The following is a 16363-nucleotide window of genomic DNA, read 5'->3' as shown; positions in this document are numbered from 1 at the left end:
TTTGTCAATACAAGCTTTAGGAATATCTGCACATACACGTGTACATTCAGGTTGGTAACACTAGTAAGTTTCATTTCAATACAAATTATGTTAAATAGCTCTTAAATTTCAGACATGGTCATATATATGTTATTTGACATTCTTTTTTATCTCGATACAGATCTTGATAATGAGTCTCTCGATGATAGATGTGCAGCTAGTTTGTCCCGAAACTCATGAAGATAATTATATTGCTGAAAAAAGTAAAGATATAGTGAAATATATTGTAGAAAACTAGTTAGCAGAGTAGTCACAATACTAGGAGTCAGAAATCAAAAAACAATTGCTAAGAACAGTTCTACATCCTTTTAAGTAAGGAAGTGTTTGCATTATGAGACATTTTTCACCTTTTCATAAAGGTGCATGTAGTGTGAAAAAAACTATTGCTTTAAAAATCAGAAGGTAGCATTCAATACACATGAATGTTTTATAAATCTGTAAAATCCTTTCTCCCTTTACTGGCAGGAGCAAGTTAAAATTAAAAATAATACATGAAGGCATTCTTTTTGCTAATGTAAAAACCCTCTGGGGGTTACGTAGGGAGGAGAGGGTACTTTCTATAGCAATTAACGATTAATCTTTTTCTTCAATTATGGAGGCCCTGGATTTCTGCTTCTTGTGATGAGAGAATCCATTTGGAACAACGTTCATAGTAGTCAATATTTTAAAAAATCACTAATGTTAACAGATAAGGGAAGTAAAGAAAACTTTAAATAATTTGGAGTTTTAGTAGTTCCCCAGAGGATATTCTTATTCTGCCAGTTATCTCATTTTTTATCCTTTTTGGCAAGTTGAAATCGCGTACTGCCTATAGCTAAATCGGCACAGAGATGGGCAAGCCTGCTCGGTACCGAGAGCCGAGGTGGTCAACTGACAGCCCCTGTTAGTGTGGGCTTAATTCTCTCCAAGATGAAATCGATGCAAAACACACACTCGGGTATGTGTGACCATTTGGTTTTGTTTCAGAGGGAGACCTGACAATATCTTGAATTTGAAGAATCACTGGATTTTAAGAGATAAGAAAGGGAATTCTCTACTTTCAGAAGCTGTACAATGAAGTGGATCCCGTATGGATTGTTTCGAATGACCTGATTTAAGCCGTGAGCATTAGACTGCTTGGTGAATTTGTCAGTTACTATAATAATTCACATTCGTGGCCCCTGACCCCTGACCCTGGGAAGATGGACTCGAGCCCAGGAAGCCACTGGAGGCCAGGACTCTCGTGCCTGACCCTCCGATTCAGTCCTAATGCTGAGACAGGGTACTTGGCAAAGGAAGGCAAATTGGCTTTACAAATCTAGAAATAAAGTGAAATTGCAGAATCTTTCAGGAACATTAATACATAATAATATCCTTGGGGCACTGCTACTGCAGAGATTTTTAAGTGTTAAGGGGAAAGTAGATGGCGAAATTGTCTCTTTAATTATCCACAGCAGAGGATAATTAGAACTGTTTTGCAGGGTTTTTTGTATTATAGTCATTTGTATTTGTTAACAGTTTGATGATAGGATAGGATCGTCACTAGTTCTTTCTGGCCGAGAAATTACCAAGTTTATAGGAATCCTCTCATTTGGAAAAACTAAATATTAAATTAAAATTTTCCAAATTTTTCCAAAAGAGAGGATTCATCCCGAGAACTGAATGGGCAAAGACTGAACAGTAGCAGATCCTGCAAGAGTAAACGGCAAAGTTCAGAGTTTTCATTATTTTGTTTGCAACACTGTGAACTTCTTCAGACCTGCAGGTTAGATTCACACAGAAATTTGGAGCAGGTGATAGATGAATAGCAGACTGCCCTGGGTTTCCATGCCCTCGCGATGGCGGGTTCCGCCGCGCCTGTGACTGCCCCCAAACCGCGAGCTCCCAGGAGCGGGCAGCCTCCTTACCTTGATCGTCTGTATTGCTCCAGACCCTCGCAGGTCTCTCAGGCTGTCGATGGCTTGCTGTGGTGACACTGTGTCAGACAGGTAGAGTAGGAGACAAGCGGCTACTAATGGAACACGTTAGGAAAATAGTATATTACTAAATAATTAATGATAGGATAGAGCATTGTGTATTTAATTAGACTTCTGGTGCAGAAGATGGGAGTTTAGTGTCGTGCAAAATGAATCAGAAGACTTTTATTATGTGTTTTTGACAGTTAAATTATGATTTTAAATGACGGTGGTTGTTTAAACTGGCTTCATTCTTTTTAACAGCTTTCTTGAGTTCTTTAATATACCACATAATTCATTTATTTAAAGTGCAGAATTCAGTGGATTTTAGTGTATTCACAGATAGCTTTCAGCCATCGCCACAGTCCATTTTAGAACATTTTCATCCCCGCAAAAAGAAACCCTGTCCTCTCTTGTCATCATCCCTGTGCCCCCATTACCCCTGATCTATGGATTTGCTTAATCTAGATGTTTTATGTAAATGCAATCATATGTGGGCTTTTGTGACTGGCTTCTTAGCATAATGTGTTCAAGACGCATACCATTGTGGCATGTAACTACCTCATTCCTTTTTGTGGATGAATAATATTCCATTGTATGGATTTACTTTTCGTTTATCCACTGTCAGTTGATGGGCATTTAGGTTGGTTCCATTTTTTGGCTATTGCGAATAATGCTGCTGTAAATTTTGTTCCTGTACAAGTTTTTGTGCAGACGTGTTTCCATTTGTGTTGGGCATATACCTGGCAGTGGGACTGCTGGGGCACACGGTGACTCTGTTTAACTGAGGAAGTACTGCCGGACCGTTGTCCAAAGCATTTTACATTCTCTCCAGCAGTGTATGAAAGTTCCAGTTTCTCCACATCCCATCGCATTTTTTCCATTTTTTGGATAACAGACATCCTAATGGGTATTGAGTGGTGTCTCATTGTGGTTTTGATTTGCATTTCTGTGATGACTACTGATGTTAGGCATCTTTTCATGTCCTTAATGATCATCTGTATATTTTGTTTGGAGAAATATCTATTCAGATCCTTTGCCCATTTTTAAATTTTTATTATTGAGTTGTAAGAGTTCTTTATATATTCTAGGTGAGTCCCTTATCAAATACATGATTTGTAAATATTTTTTCCTGTTTTGTGAGTTGTCTTTTCATTTTGATAATGTCCTTAGAAGCATACAAGTTTTTAATTTTTTGATACTGTCCACCGTCAAAAGGAATAACTGTTACTCCAGTCCACCATTTTGTTAACTTTTTTTTTTCTAACACATTTTTAAAAAAATGAACAGTAATTGCATGAAGTAATTAACTTTGGTTTTCATACTTATGATGGATATTGTTTAGAATTTACTGTCAGTATCGTAACACCTGCATAGGGAAAACATTAGAAAACAGAACAAAACGCAAGAATGCAGGTGCTAAGACTTGTAGTTTATGTTTTGCAGAATCCTTCAAAACAATGTTGAAAATACCTCTCATTTGCATTCTAGAGAATACCAAATTAAGGGCCTTAAATAATTCTTTAGGTCTCAGCAGATTTATATTGTGTTTTGTCTCATTTTAATACAAAGTGAGGATATGGCCCAGAAACAGGATATCTTTGCCTACTTTGAGGGTAAAAAAAATACTGAATAATGAAAACACATTTCTTACCAAGACAGGATCTCCCAAGTCCTCCATAACAGCTGAAAGGGAAGCACATTTTTGAATATTGTACGTTTTCCTTCCACCCCATCACTTAGAACTAAAGACTTGCTCTTTCTGCCTTCTAGTTCTGAATCTAACAGTGCCTACTCGCACAGTGCCTGGCACACAGAGGTTAATAAATATTTTTAAATTAATCAAGAGCAAAGTGTGCTTATTTATTTGTTGGGAGGTATTTTGAACACCTCTCATGGTCAATGGAGGCAGGGCCTTTTTATCAACCTTTTAAACTCCAGGATCCGCATCTGAGAAGTGGAACATGTTACTAAATAGAAATCAGACTATTCTGACCAACTGCCACTTTATTTTCCTCTGTCTTAACAAAACCTTAGCGTTATGGAACAAGCCTGTATGGCGACTCTTCACTTATCTAAAAAGAGCACAGAGGTGGCGTGTTACAGAGGTTTAGAGCCTGGGGCTGAATGGTGACTCTGTCATTATGACGTGTGAACCTAGGCAAGGAATTTACCCTCTCTGGGCCTCAGCCCTTTCACCTGAAACCTAGTGACAGCCACAGTACCTGCATCACAGTTCGGACTGAATGAGGTGACCAACATTTACAAAGGGCTTGCAGCAGAGCTTGGCACAGGGTAAGAAGTAAATGAATGGTAGCTGCTATAGGCTAGCCCTGTGAAGAAATCAGCAGTTCTGCATAACTGGATTTTCCAGAAAAAAATCATGATTAAACCTCAAAGCCACAAAGCCATTCATTCTAAGTACTTACAAAGATGCTTAAAAAATGCATTACACAATTCCTAACTTTCTTAGAGGGTTCCCTGAACCTGAGGGGTGCCGACGACGTCTCAGGAACATGGGTGGGCATGGTTACTGTCTGGAGGCAGCGGGGGGAGGGTGTGAGCCAAGGGCCAGACGCCGACTCCCAGGGGGTTCGTGAGCTTGCTTTCTACAAAGTGCCCGGATATAGGCTGCGTCAGAGCTGAGGCTCCACCACAGAAAGGTAGAGGCGGAGCACTTCGGTGGTTTTCTGCAAGATGAGTGCTGCTTTATGCCTGTCTCTACCTTTGTCTCTCCTCCTCTGATTCCTGCTCATCCTTCAAAACCCAGCTCACGTGGCCTTTTCTGAACTGCCCCCGTGCCCCGCAGAAACCGCCACTGCCCTTTGGCTGCCTTGTGCCCGCCTTGGGTGAGCCCTACTGCACTTGCGCGGTCGTGCGGTTAGCGGGGGCCCCTTGAGGGCGGGGACTGTGCCTCGCAGCGCGTGAGTGTCTTGTATTCATAGTGTTTGGTACACAGTGGGTGTATCCCCTTGGGGTGTGTTGAAGTCCAAATCCCTGGTACTGTGAATGTGACCTTATCTAGAAATACGCTCTTTGCAGATGTAATCAAATTAAGACGAGGTCACAGGGGTGAGCCCTAATCCAGTATGACTGGTGCCTTTAAAAAATTTTTTTTTTACAATTTTTAATGTAGTTATCTGAGAGAGTGAGAGAGGAAGCACAAGCAGTGGGGAAGGTAGAAGAAGAAGCAGACTCCATGCTGAGCAGGGAGCCCAGTGAGCGGCTCGATCCCAGGACACCAGGATCACGATCTGAACCCAAGGCAGATGCTTAACTGAGGCTGACTGGTGCCCTTATAAGAGGAAATACCCCGAGAAGACACAGCAACACAGAATCATGTGACGACAGAGGCAGAGATTAGAGTGATGCGGTTGTGAGCCAAGGAACACCAAGGAACGACGGCCACCGCCAGAAGCTAGGAAGAGGCAAGGAAGGATTCTACCAGAGTCTCAGAGGGAATAGGGTCCTGTTGACACCTTGATTTTGAACTTCTAGCTTCAGAACTGAGGGGGAGCAAGTGTCAGTTGTTCTAAGCTACCCACGTTGTGGTTCTTTGTTACGACAGCGCTGGGAAACAGCACTGTACAGTCAGCAAGCTGTGCTTGCTGACTTTATAAAGCAACAGAAATGCACAGGGCGAATCGCTGGGATAGCACTGGCGGACACAAGGCGGTGGAAAAAATTTTACCAGACCCAGTTTCTGAGGGATAAACTCCAGAGCCGTCTAGCAATGGGAGCACTCAAAGATGGCAGATTGGATAGAAAATTAGTCACTGTAGGACACCTTGGAAAGCTCTAGGACGATGCAAATTTCCACTCATCAGATGCTTTATTTTATGGGAGCCAGAAGCTTTCAAGAGACGCAGCCTATCTTTCCATCCTGTTTGTATCCCGTTCAAACATCAGACAGCACTGGGTGTGCTAGAACTTGCTCAGGTAGAATTCGTTAACTTTCACTAATCTGAGCTAGTTGGATCTCTGGAAACTTCTCAGTAGAGGCTGTTTTCAAAGATGTATTATAAAAAAAAAATCCCAGAACTGCTTTGAAAAACGGGTCCCCAAAGTGGAAAATATTTCTCATCAGCCACATGTAATTATCTAATGCTATTTTACTTAGACTTATTAGAAAATTTAGTATAGACAACTGTATTCTAAAATTTGGCTTTTATAATTAGTAAAGCAATTAGTAATTGCTTACAATTACAGATTATGCTTTTCTCTAGAGGAAGGTTGGAAACTAGAATGTAGGATGGTTTCTCCGCACATCAGAGTTTAGTTCAGCCACAAAAAGTGTGTCCCCTCAAAGCTCCGTGCACTACTTGGTTTGCCTCCAGAATGGGAACTGTTGGCACGAGGCCCCCAGCTCTAGGTCTAAGGAGAGAAGCTGGCTGGGCTTGCCCTCTCCCTGGGTGCCCTGAGACTACCTGGTTATTTGGTATAGTCCGCATACTTTCTAGTTCAAATCAATGACTGTAGGGCTTTTGAGGTGTCGAGCTGTCTAATACTCTATCTTGTTCCAGAAGCGCAAGCAGCACAGAGGAGGACTGGTTTGCTCCCTGTGGCTGGCGCTCCTCTGCTGTGCGTCTCACTTGTGGCAGAGCCTCTGCTGTATTAACCACAGCACCACTTCTAATCTTTGTATTGCTGCTGTCTCCTGCTGACTGTCACTCCCTTTTTCCTTTCTCCAAGCTACTTTTCCCCTCTCTCCTTTTTTCCCCTTGGCTCATTTTATTTCATTTTAAAATTCCATACAAGCAGCTTGTGCATAGCCATTGACAAACAATGAGAGTCCCTCTTCATTCTGGTGGCAAATCCCTATCATCAAATATAATTTTATAGTCATATTTTTAAGATTGCTCATTGCTTACGATTTCTTTGCTAATTTTTAAAAAACTGACTTTTTAAAAAAGATTTTTAATTTATTCATTTGAGAGAGAAAGAGCACTAGCAGAGGGGAGGAAGGTCAGAGGGAGAGGGAGAAGCAGACTCCCTGCTGAGCAGAGACACGCCCCCCCCCCAACGGGGCTCAATCCCAGGACCCCGGGATCATGACCTGAGATGAAGGCAGATACTTAACTGACTGAGCCACCCAGGCACCCCCCAAACTGACATTTTTTTTTTTGCTGTTAGAAGCAACTAAGTAACTGAAAGACTGACCAACGAGTAAGGGTATTATAAGAATGATGCCCCACCTTTTTTGGGAGGAAGAGGGTCCCAAAATTATAAGTAAACTTCTAAGGCAAGAGGAAAGAATAAAAAGCCTGTAAGCCTGTTCTAAAAATTTCCAAATCTACTCATTTATTGTCCTTACTCTTCAGAAGTAATAATAGCAAATATCTGAGTGTCTGCACTGTAGCAGACATGTGCTGGTACTCTCCATGCCTCATCTCTTTTTAATCCTGGCACCAAGCTACAGGGTAGGTAATAAGTGAATAAAGATGCAATAATTAGAAAAATCATTCCGACTAAGGCATTTCTCACATCATTTACAGAGAAGAGAGAAACGTACTGTATTAAGGTTTTTCGGTTATTTTTAAGGCAGATTGCAAGCTCCTCCATTATTTCACAGCAGCTGGCTATGTCAGGAGTCCCTCCATCTGGGATTGGATGGTGATGAGTGATAATTCCATACTGATGGTAGAGGTCCAAAAGGTTTGGGACTCTGTATTTTGACAGTTCCCCTCTGGTGCAGAAAACAAATATGTCTTGTATACCATAGCTCTTTAGTTCTTCTGCCAATAAACCAAGATATGGATACACATGTACAAAATATTACAAATTTAAATACAGTCAAGACAGAGGATGCGGTGTTAAATTTCTTAAGCCAAACTAAGTAAATAACAAATGATAATCTATAAACTTGAAATACTTATTGATAATCTAAAACAATATTGATCTGTCTTCAAAGTAGGGTAAAAATCAAGTCACTAAGCACAAAATATGAATTAGAAACACCTGAACCAAAAAGTGATTAAAGTTGATCACCATAATAATAAAATTATACTATAATAATCATAACAGTATAATAATATAATAGCATTATAACATAATGGTTATAATATCATATTATAATAATTATATAGTAATTATTATATTATAACCAATAACTTAATTCAAAATGCTTTTAACTGAATTTTAAGATTTTCAACTAATTTCAACTATATTGCTGTTCTTGAAAAAAACTTTTTTCAATATGGCTTTAAAAATAAATTTTAAAACATCTAATATTTCAAAATAAACTCTTGTGAAGAAACAATAGCATATTTCTTTCCCGTTTTCTTCTCACAAAGTCCATGTTTGCTACTTTCCTCACTCTGCTGCTCTGTTTTACCCTAAGCATTGTAGATAAAATCCCCTGCATGTCCATGGTGCCTGAGCTCATGTTCTCCTTTACGTTTGTACTGTGTCTTGCCATCATGCATTTAATTTTATGGGCTAGGTCTCTAGGAAATAAAACGTTAGCTGTGTTAGTATTAGGTGACTTAGCTAATTTCACTATAATGAATATGAACCAAGCAATAGTACTATAGGCCATTCTATACACTGGAACATCCTTATGGCAATATTCACTAGAGAGTATTGTGTTCAAAATGAATGACTAATTCTGGCTGAACTCAGCCTCCTTTCTCTCCCTGCCTCCTAAATCCAGGGACATTTAACTAAGCACCTTTTATCATGAACCTCCAGATTTGTACTTGAAATGTGGCTAGTCCAAATTGAGATGTATTGTAAATGTGCAATACCTATCTGATCTCAAAGATAAGTACAAAACACCCGTGTCTCATTAATAATTTGTTTTATGCTTAAAACCACTGAAGTGATACTATTTAGGCTATGTTAGGTTAAATAAAACATATCAAGTTAATTTAATCTGTTTTTACTTTTTTAATTTGGCAGCTACAAAATATAAAGTTACATACATGGCTTCTACTTGTGGCTCCCATCGTATTTCTATTGGACTGTCCTGCTTTAGATAATACTATTATTTTTTTTGTACTTCTAAAAGGATTAAAACTGAAATCCACATAATGAACCATTTTTAAGAGTAGATAATTTTCTCTCTGCCTCTTGCACACAATGGAGAATTTCTATTGTACAGTGGTTTTCAAACTTTCCTAGAAAGGACTCTGAGGAGGGAAACACAGGGGCTGATGCAGGGAGATTCTAGGTCTCTCCCATCAGATTGTCATCTTTTATACACTGCATTCCATCGAAGATCTCACTGGAAAACAAAGGGTTTGGTAAAATATTGGAAACCCCTTTTATAGAAGATACTAAATGAATAGGGCTTTCCAAAATGTGCAAGACTGGTTCTTGAACCAGTGATTTTCATTATAGTTTGCTTATGACCTAAATGTTCTCCCGATGAAATCTCCCTACCATAGCCGGTATCTCTAAATCAGAGTATCTTCACAAATAATGCAAGAGTCCACTAACCTATTAGCCTCTGCAAGTCTTTTTGGTAATTAAGGAATAAATCAGAGAAAGCAAATTAATAAATTGATATTCCAAAACAACCAGGAAAAAATTTTAAGATTTCAAAAATTTATACCGGTCAGAATCAAGATGTGTGTGTGGTGTGTGCATGCGTGTGTGTGTATTTATGTTTATTTTGGTGTATTATAAGGACATCGGTAGGACTATTAGCCTTGAGATACTCCAGGCCAACCAGGATAAAATGTTTTGAAAATCCAAGTTTTTTAGTACCATGCAATATGGAAATTACAAATTGGGGTGGGTTATTAGGATATTTGTGATGTTATTAGACTTGAGGCTAATATCCTTGAGCCTGTGAAGATCAGACTGTACCCCATCTTTCCCACTTAGATGCTGCCTTTCTAAATTTTCTACCCAGGATGGACAATTTCACTACTGCCTCTGGGTTCTCAGCTCAGGCGTATTTTTACTATCATCATCAAGTCTGTAAGGGACAGCGTGTTCAAAGATCTGGGCAGTGAAATGGCAGTTTTCTATTTACATAGTTTCCTCCCTCCAACTTAAACATTTTAAACTCAAATGCAATTTCTGTGCGTAACTACAACAATCAGTGAAAAGCAATGCTATGTTTAGTAAATGAGGAGTTAGTTCTCTGTGCCCTTCGCAAATATCTCTGCGTATTAGAATAAGTCTACAGTTTGAAACTATGAAATAACAAACATTTATTTGGTATACTGAGCAGAGACTAATGTTTGTTCTTTTTGACAAAGAGATTTTCAGTGTTATTAAGAAAAAACTATTAATATGATTGTTTCATGTTATACCTACCTGTATCTTTTTGGATATTTCTTCTAACATTTTTAAATTTACAACCTATAAGCAGTAATAAGGCAAGTGAAAAAGTTAGTTTTTGGTCACATATAACAAATATATTTAAACACATAACATAGCTACTTTACAAGGTCATACCTATATGATCATTTATATGTTTCGAATTCATTTTGAGTGTGGATTTCAATTTCTAATATTCTTAGGAATATAGTTGCAGGGATTCATAGACCCCAGCTGAAGGAACGCCTCATCCAAAGAGTCTTTATTCTGTGTCCTTTTTGTAACAAGTACCTGCCTGTTGCCCTCAGCCTCACCTTGTACCCCAGTGTCGAAGTTTTATTAAGATAGGTAAATCAGAGATGCAGAACTGTGAATGGGTCTGGAAGCGTTCAAGAGTGATCTATGTTCTTTTAGCTAGAGCTTATGAGGGCTTCCAAAAGTGAGCTCCCCAGGCGGATGATCTATGAAATTCTCTTCTTGCTCAGTACAATGATGTATTTATTAGCTGATAAACAGATTATTTTAAGTATCTCAACAGGAAGCCAGTTGTAGGCTTACCTACCTGGAAGAGCACATAAACCAAGAAACTGAGAACAATTCACTCGTGACAGGGGTAGCCTGAAAAGAATAAAACTGTAAGTTTAGTCCAGTTTTTAAAAAGTTGAAAACGGAAATTCAATTTAAGAAATTTGTGCTTGGCACGGAACATGGGTGTTTTAAAGTTTTACCATAGCCACAAAACAAAAATGCATATGCAAATATCAATACGTTGTTCACAAAAAGGCTCAGAAAGCCTGGGAGTTTTAAAACAGGGACTTATCATTTGCTTTGTCACAATTTAATGCCTTTTTTTTTTTTTTAAAGATTTATTTATTTATTTGAGAGAAAGAAAGAGGGAGTGCCTGCAGGAGGGGACAGGGAGAAGGACAAGCAGATTCCCATTGAGTGCAGAGGCCAACACAGGTGTCACAGGGCTCCATCTCACAACCCTGAGATCATGACCTGAGCTGAAATCAAGAGCAGGATGCTTAAACCGGGCACCCCCGTCACAATTTAATTCTTAACAGTGGCGAGTTAATTGAAACTTACCTTAAAAATAATAATGTCTCGATTGCCTATGGCTAGTATAAAGGGTAACATACTTAAGTTACCCTGTGGTATGTTACCTGAGATATTTTGTATTAATAATCTTGGGGAATAAGCTAGAAAATGGCCTTCTGAGGATTTCACCCCAGCATTCAGTCTACGTTACTATTTTAAGATTTCTTGGTAGGCTTTCCTTAAACAGATATAATTTCATAGGATAAAAATCACAAGTCATTCCTTGTTGTAATGGATTTTGGTTAAAATAAAATAAATTCAAGAAATCATATTCCCAGTTTGCAGTACTCAGGGATAAAGCAGGTAAAAGCTAACTTCATCCATAAGACAGAAGGTGAGTTTAGAGGAAAACGAGGGCATCGTATAAATACCATGTGACTCTGAAAATTGGATGAGTTCTTGAGTTTTAAAGGGCGATATAGGGGAAATGAGAGATAATTGATATTTGATGGCAGAACAAAAGGAACTTTAGGGATAACACACTCTTTTTCTCTTCCTGTAGTTGGAAATGGCATTTTCTTAGAGAGATTATTACATTAACAGGGATGAGAGAAAGCATGGATTGTTGTAGAGATCCTGGTGTTACAATAAGTCACTGCCAAGATTTGGAAGTTGATTCTTTATAGAAACATTTGTTTTTGCTCTTGTATCTATGGTAACGTGGCTTTTATCTTTAGCAGGGTCTGCTAATAGATGCATTATTGTGGCAAGTAGTTCTAGGATTTGACTAAATGATAAACAATTAAACATCTCATCCTATGTTTGGTATATCAGTCTTTTGTCACAAAAGAATAAGTAGGTTGGGTACTGAATAGGAGACATTCTGATCCTGTATCAGCTCCTTATCTACTATGGTTTTCTGAATGCATAAAGAATGACTTCCTCCTCTGCCCATCCCCACCCAAAAGAAAATCCTTACTCTATCATAGATAGTAAATAAATCATGGAATTAAAGGATCCCTTAAAGATTAGAATTACACAATTGGCAGAAGAGAACCACTAAATATTTTCAATATGTGGACTACGTTTTCTACATGGATTATGATGTACACATCAAATAATTTAGCTCATCATTGATCAGAAGTGTTAACATACCATGATATCTGAATTGGAGTCTGTTCATCTTCAATAGGCTCTTCGTCTGATGAGTCAAACTCACTTGTTTGCAATGAACTAGGCTTCAAAAGAAATTAGTTATGTTAAATAACTGTAAAGAAAAATATGTACATAGAAGCTGATCCTTGCTTAAACACACACTGAATGCATATTTGCAATTTATTCAATCTGGAATATCAGGATGATCAGCGATGTCAATAATAAATTATTGATTTTACCATCCTATTATTAATTACAGTGGTCTATAGTGGAAAGAGAGCTGGATTGGGAACAAACCAGGATTCTGGTTTTGGCTCTTACACTTACTATATAATCTCGGACAAGCAACTTCAGTTTATTCTGGGTCTCAGTTTTCTACAACTATAAAGTGAGGAGATCTGTTCATTAATTCACAAACATTTCTTAAACACATTCATTTGCCAAGCTCTGGAGATGCAAAGATCTATAAAATAAATAGCTTCAGTATAGTTGGAGAGACGTGTGCATAGATTATAAAAGAAAGTTGTAAGTGCTAAAATGGAAGCATAAACTATGCACTTTCTTTTTTAAAGATTTTATTTTTTTATTTGACAGGGGGAGAGAGAAAGAGAGCACAAGCATAAGCAGGGGGAGCGGCAGGCAGAGGGAGAGGGAGAGGAAGCAGCAGATTCTCCGCTGGGCAAGGAGCCTGATGTGGGGCTCAATCCCAGGACCCCGAGATCATGAGCTGAGCCAAAGGCAGGTGCTTAAGCAACTGAGCCACCCAGGTGCCCCTAAACAATGCACTTTAGAGCGGACAAGGGAGTGACTGCTTAGAGAGCTGGAGAAAGCTTCAGAGGAGATATATTAGCTGGGTTTTGAAGGATGAGCAGGAGATTTTTAGGCAGATAAGGAAGCAGTTAAGGCAATACATGCAAAAGGAGAAAGGGCTTGTTTTCAGGAACTGTGACATCAGAGCAGAGGCGATAAGGCCAGAGAAATAGTTTTAACTCCCCCTTTTCTCAAAAAATAACACCAATATGGCCTAGCAGTTTGGTTGATGGGGGGTGGACATGTAGAATAGCATGCCCTCAACTTTGTGAATCATTGGACTAGAGAGATTGAGATGGACTTTGGGTAATGATCTAAGGAGTTAGAACTCAATCCTGTAGGCCTAATTTCTACATGAGAGACAGTTGTTTTATAGGACCAATAAAAAATACACCTTTCTTCTTATTTCCAAGTTGGAACCCCCGAGAGATAAAACAATGGAGAGGCAAATGGAGATCAATATGTTAGTTTTATTACTGAGTGTCAAAGGGAGGATGTGGCTTTAAAGCTGTTGTCAAGTGGGCCTGTCAATTCCTCACCCCAGAATTGGACTTATCCACCCAGTCATGGGCAGCGATGGACAACGCACTGCAGAGAGAAGGGAAGAAAGGGTTCAGCTATTTCGTTCAGCTCCTCCCAAACTGGGGGAGCTGATCTTGCATGCTGTCCCTCCTGGGAACAAGTGGAAAAAGAGGCCAGGAGTGAAGGACAGCTGATGCTCCTCCACATGGAAACATGGGCAGTAGCAAGTGTAACCAGCTACAGTTCTTTCTAGCTCTGAAGCTATATTCTATAACGGTCTTGTTTGTTACTACAAGATCACATTACAGAACCATTTAGGCTATGGATGTGAGTTGCTTTGGATCTCTTTGTGTTACTATTATCAACTCAAGAGAAGGTCTTTTAATATTCAATAGGTTGTCAACCCTGGTGGTAGGTGATTGAGTCAGGTGGGGCCTCAGCTCCTTGCGTCTGTTTTTCCTTTCTCTTTGAAGCGGTTTTGACGATTCAAGATTTCCAGAGTGAGTGTGGCTCCTTCACTCAGGCTCTCCCAGCCACGTTAACAGATCCTAACAGAGTTAGACGTTTCCGCTCCCCCAGGCCCAGGGATTCTGAACCCCAGAAAGGGACGCAGTGCCAGTTGGCCCCGGGGGATGGTGACGCGCCCACAAACGGGGGTTGGCAATGGTCCTCCGTGGTTTTCCCCGTCTGCGGTGAGGACCGCTCATCAGCGGGGCCCGGGGCATCCCCGGACATCCTTTGGGGCAGACTGATACACTGAGACATCTTAGCTCTCCATGCCTCAGTTTCTTCCGTAAAACCGGATTCAGCCCTCTCTGGCAGGGCTGTCGTGAGGCTTAGGAGACTTCGCAGGCGGCAGTTCCCAGCCTGTGCACAACAGGTGCACAGCCAGTATCCGTCGTCCCCACGTCCGCCACCGACCCTGTTCCTTCTCAGTCATCGCTCTCCCCCGTCCAGGGAAGCGCCACCTCCCAGACCCAGGACGGTTACAGCGCGAGTCCGGCCGCGACCAGGCCTGGGCTGTCCCCAGGCCCTAGAACTGGCCTCGGGGCCGCTTCCGTCCCTGCGGCATCGCTAGTCCAAGCTCGGCCCGACTCACCGGCTTCATCGCTGGCCGCCCCGCTTCGTCACCTGCTGCCGCCTCCCTCCAGCGGCACCAGCGTCTCAGCCACCGCCCCGCGCCGAGCCCGCCCCTTCGCTCAGCTCATTGGTACATCCTTCTGGGAGGTGGAGCGCGGCGTCTTCCAGGAGCCAATCAGACCCTCTCTCTGTTTCTTCCTCCGGCCCCGAGGGCCCTGGCTCGGCCTTTAACCGCCCATTGGTTTCTAGGGGCCTTTGAAAGACGCGCGGGTGGAGGGCCCTACTTAACGTTGATTGGCTGGGAGGGCGCCCTCCTCCCGCCCGGGGGAGCAGGCAGAGGGCGGGAAGCCGGGAGCGGAGAAAGCGTCCGAAGGCCGCCCCAACACTTTGGGGACGCTGGAGAGCCTTACTTTCTCATGACAGGATCCCAGAGTGGTACCAGGGTAGGGAATTTTGTTTCTTAAATTAAAAAATTTTAAGGGCCTAGGGGGAGCACTGTCCTGGAGCATCTTACGAAAACACTCCATACCCCGTAGACTTTATACTTATGGTCATCTCCACTCATATAAATACGATGGACACGACTAAAAATCCAAAATATAAACTCGTATGTTTGGTATTTTCGGTTCTTTACCATTCTAGGATCTAGACGGGTCAGGTTGTAGATTCACTTTCCTGTTCACTAGGTATGAATGCCGTGGTATTGTATGAAAGGAAGATAAGTCTCCAGATGATTTTAAGTGCTAGGGTTTGTACATAATCGGCTATAATCTTGAAAAACTGTGTTTGATTATCCTCTCCCCCATTCTCCCATCCCCATTTAGCTGACCATGGAGGAGGAAGTCCTCGGGAGCAAAATTATCTGCATATCTGCAGAATATGTGGAAGTTTCAGCTCCCTGACTCATGTCGTGAAAACCAGTGGTATGGAGCTAATAGGAGGAATTGTTTAGTAAAGAAGATAGCATAGTTTGACTTGGAGTCTGTATTAGTCAGGGTTCTCCAGAGAAACAGAACCAAGAGGATATAGACATAAAGAGATTTATTTTAAGGAAGTGGCTCTCCTAATCGCGAACATTGGCATGTCCACAAAGTCCGACAGGGGAGTCTAAGGGACTGGAGACTCAGGAAGGAGTTGCAGTTGAAGTTCAGAGGCAGTCTGCTTTAGAACCAGGAGTAGCAGATTTTGTCGATGAAGTCCAAAGGCGGATTGCTGCAGAATGCTCTCTTGTCTTTTGTTCTAGTCAAACCTTCAACTGATTGAACGGGGCCCACCCACATTATAGAGGGCAGTCTTCTTCACTCAGAGCCCACCAATTTAAATATTAATCTCATTCAAAAACACCTTCACAGAAATATCCAAAATAATGTTTGACCAAATATCTGGGTGCAATAACCCAGCCAAGTTGACACATAATATTAGCCATCATAGATGTGTTGGGCTTGATTGATTGATACATTCATTTAAAAAATATTTATTGAGCACCTCTTGTGTCCTGGATACTATTCAAG

General features: G+C 40.8%; 1 protein-coding gene and 1 long non-coding RNA gene across 8 annotated transcripts in view; one reads left to right on the top strand and one right to left on the bottom strand.

Annotated features, from left to right (window-relative positions):
* CDKN3 (cyclin dependent kinase inhibitor 3) lies at positions 1-14943 on the bottom strand. 7 transcript variants are annotated; one of them, XM_026480356.4, is made up of 8 exons: positions 14872-14943; positions 12441-12523; positions 10807-10862; positions 10242-10286; positions 7486-7708; positions 3628-3659; positions 1926-2029; positions 1-233 (listed from the first exon to the last, which is right to left on the bottom strand). In XM_026480356.4, the coding sequence occupies exons 1-8, from the start codon at positions 14878-14880 to the stop codon at positions 147-149; spliced, it is 639 nt and encodes a 212-aa protein (XP_026336141.1). In that variant the 5' UTR covers positions 14881-14943; the 3' UTR covers positions 1-146. The 7 variants fall into 7 exon arrangements, with proteins under 7 accessions (XP_026336141.1, XP_057174538.1, XP_057174539.1 ...); XM_057318555.1 differs by having other exon boundaries at positions 1926-1993; XM_057318556.1 differs by lacking the exon at positions 10242-10286.
* LOC113242360 (uncharacterized) overlaps positions 12959-16363 on the top strand; it is a 290347-nt gene continuing 286942 nt past the window's right edge. The window contains exon 1 of the long non-coding RNA XR_003311894.4: positions 12959-15295. This is a non-coding gene — a long non-coding RNA (uncharacterized LOC113242360). The remainder of the gene's footprint in view (positions 15296-16363) is intronic.

The sequence above is a fragment of the Ursus arctos genome, unplaced genomic scaffold, assembly GCF_023065955.2.
Source record: "Ursus arctos isolate Adak ecotype North America unplaced genomic scaffold, UrsArc2.0 scaffold_25, whole genome shotgun sequence".
Lineage (NCBI taxonomy): Eukaryota > Metazoa > Chordata > Mammalia > Carnivora > Ursidae > Ursus > Ursus arctos.
Note: the sequence above shows the minus strand (reverse complement) of the source record. Positions and strands in the feature narration are given on the sequence as shown.

Bases quoted from the DNA above. Each gene is read 5' to 3' on its own strand.
- CDKN3 (XM_044377635.3), bottom strand. The intron at 10,287-10,806 runs GTAGGTAAGCCT...TACTGCTTATAG, and splicing joins TGGTTTATGTGCTCTTCCAG to GTTGTAAATTTAAAAATGTT. The intron at 7,709-10,241 runs GTAGGTATAACA...GTTTATTGGCAG, and splicing joins AAATATCCAAAAAGATACAG to AAGAACTAAAGAGCTATGGT.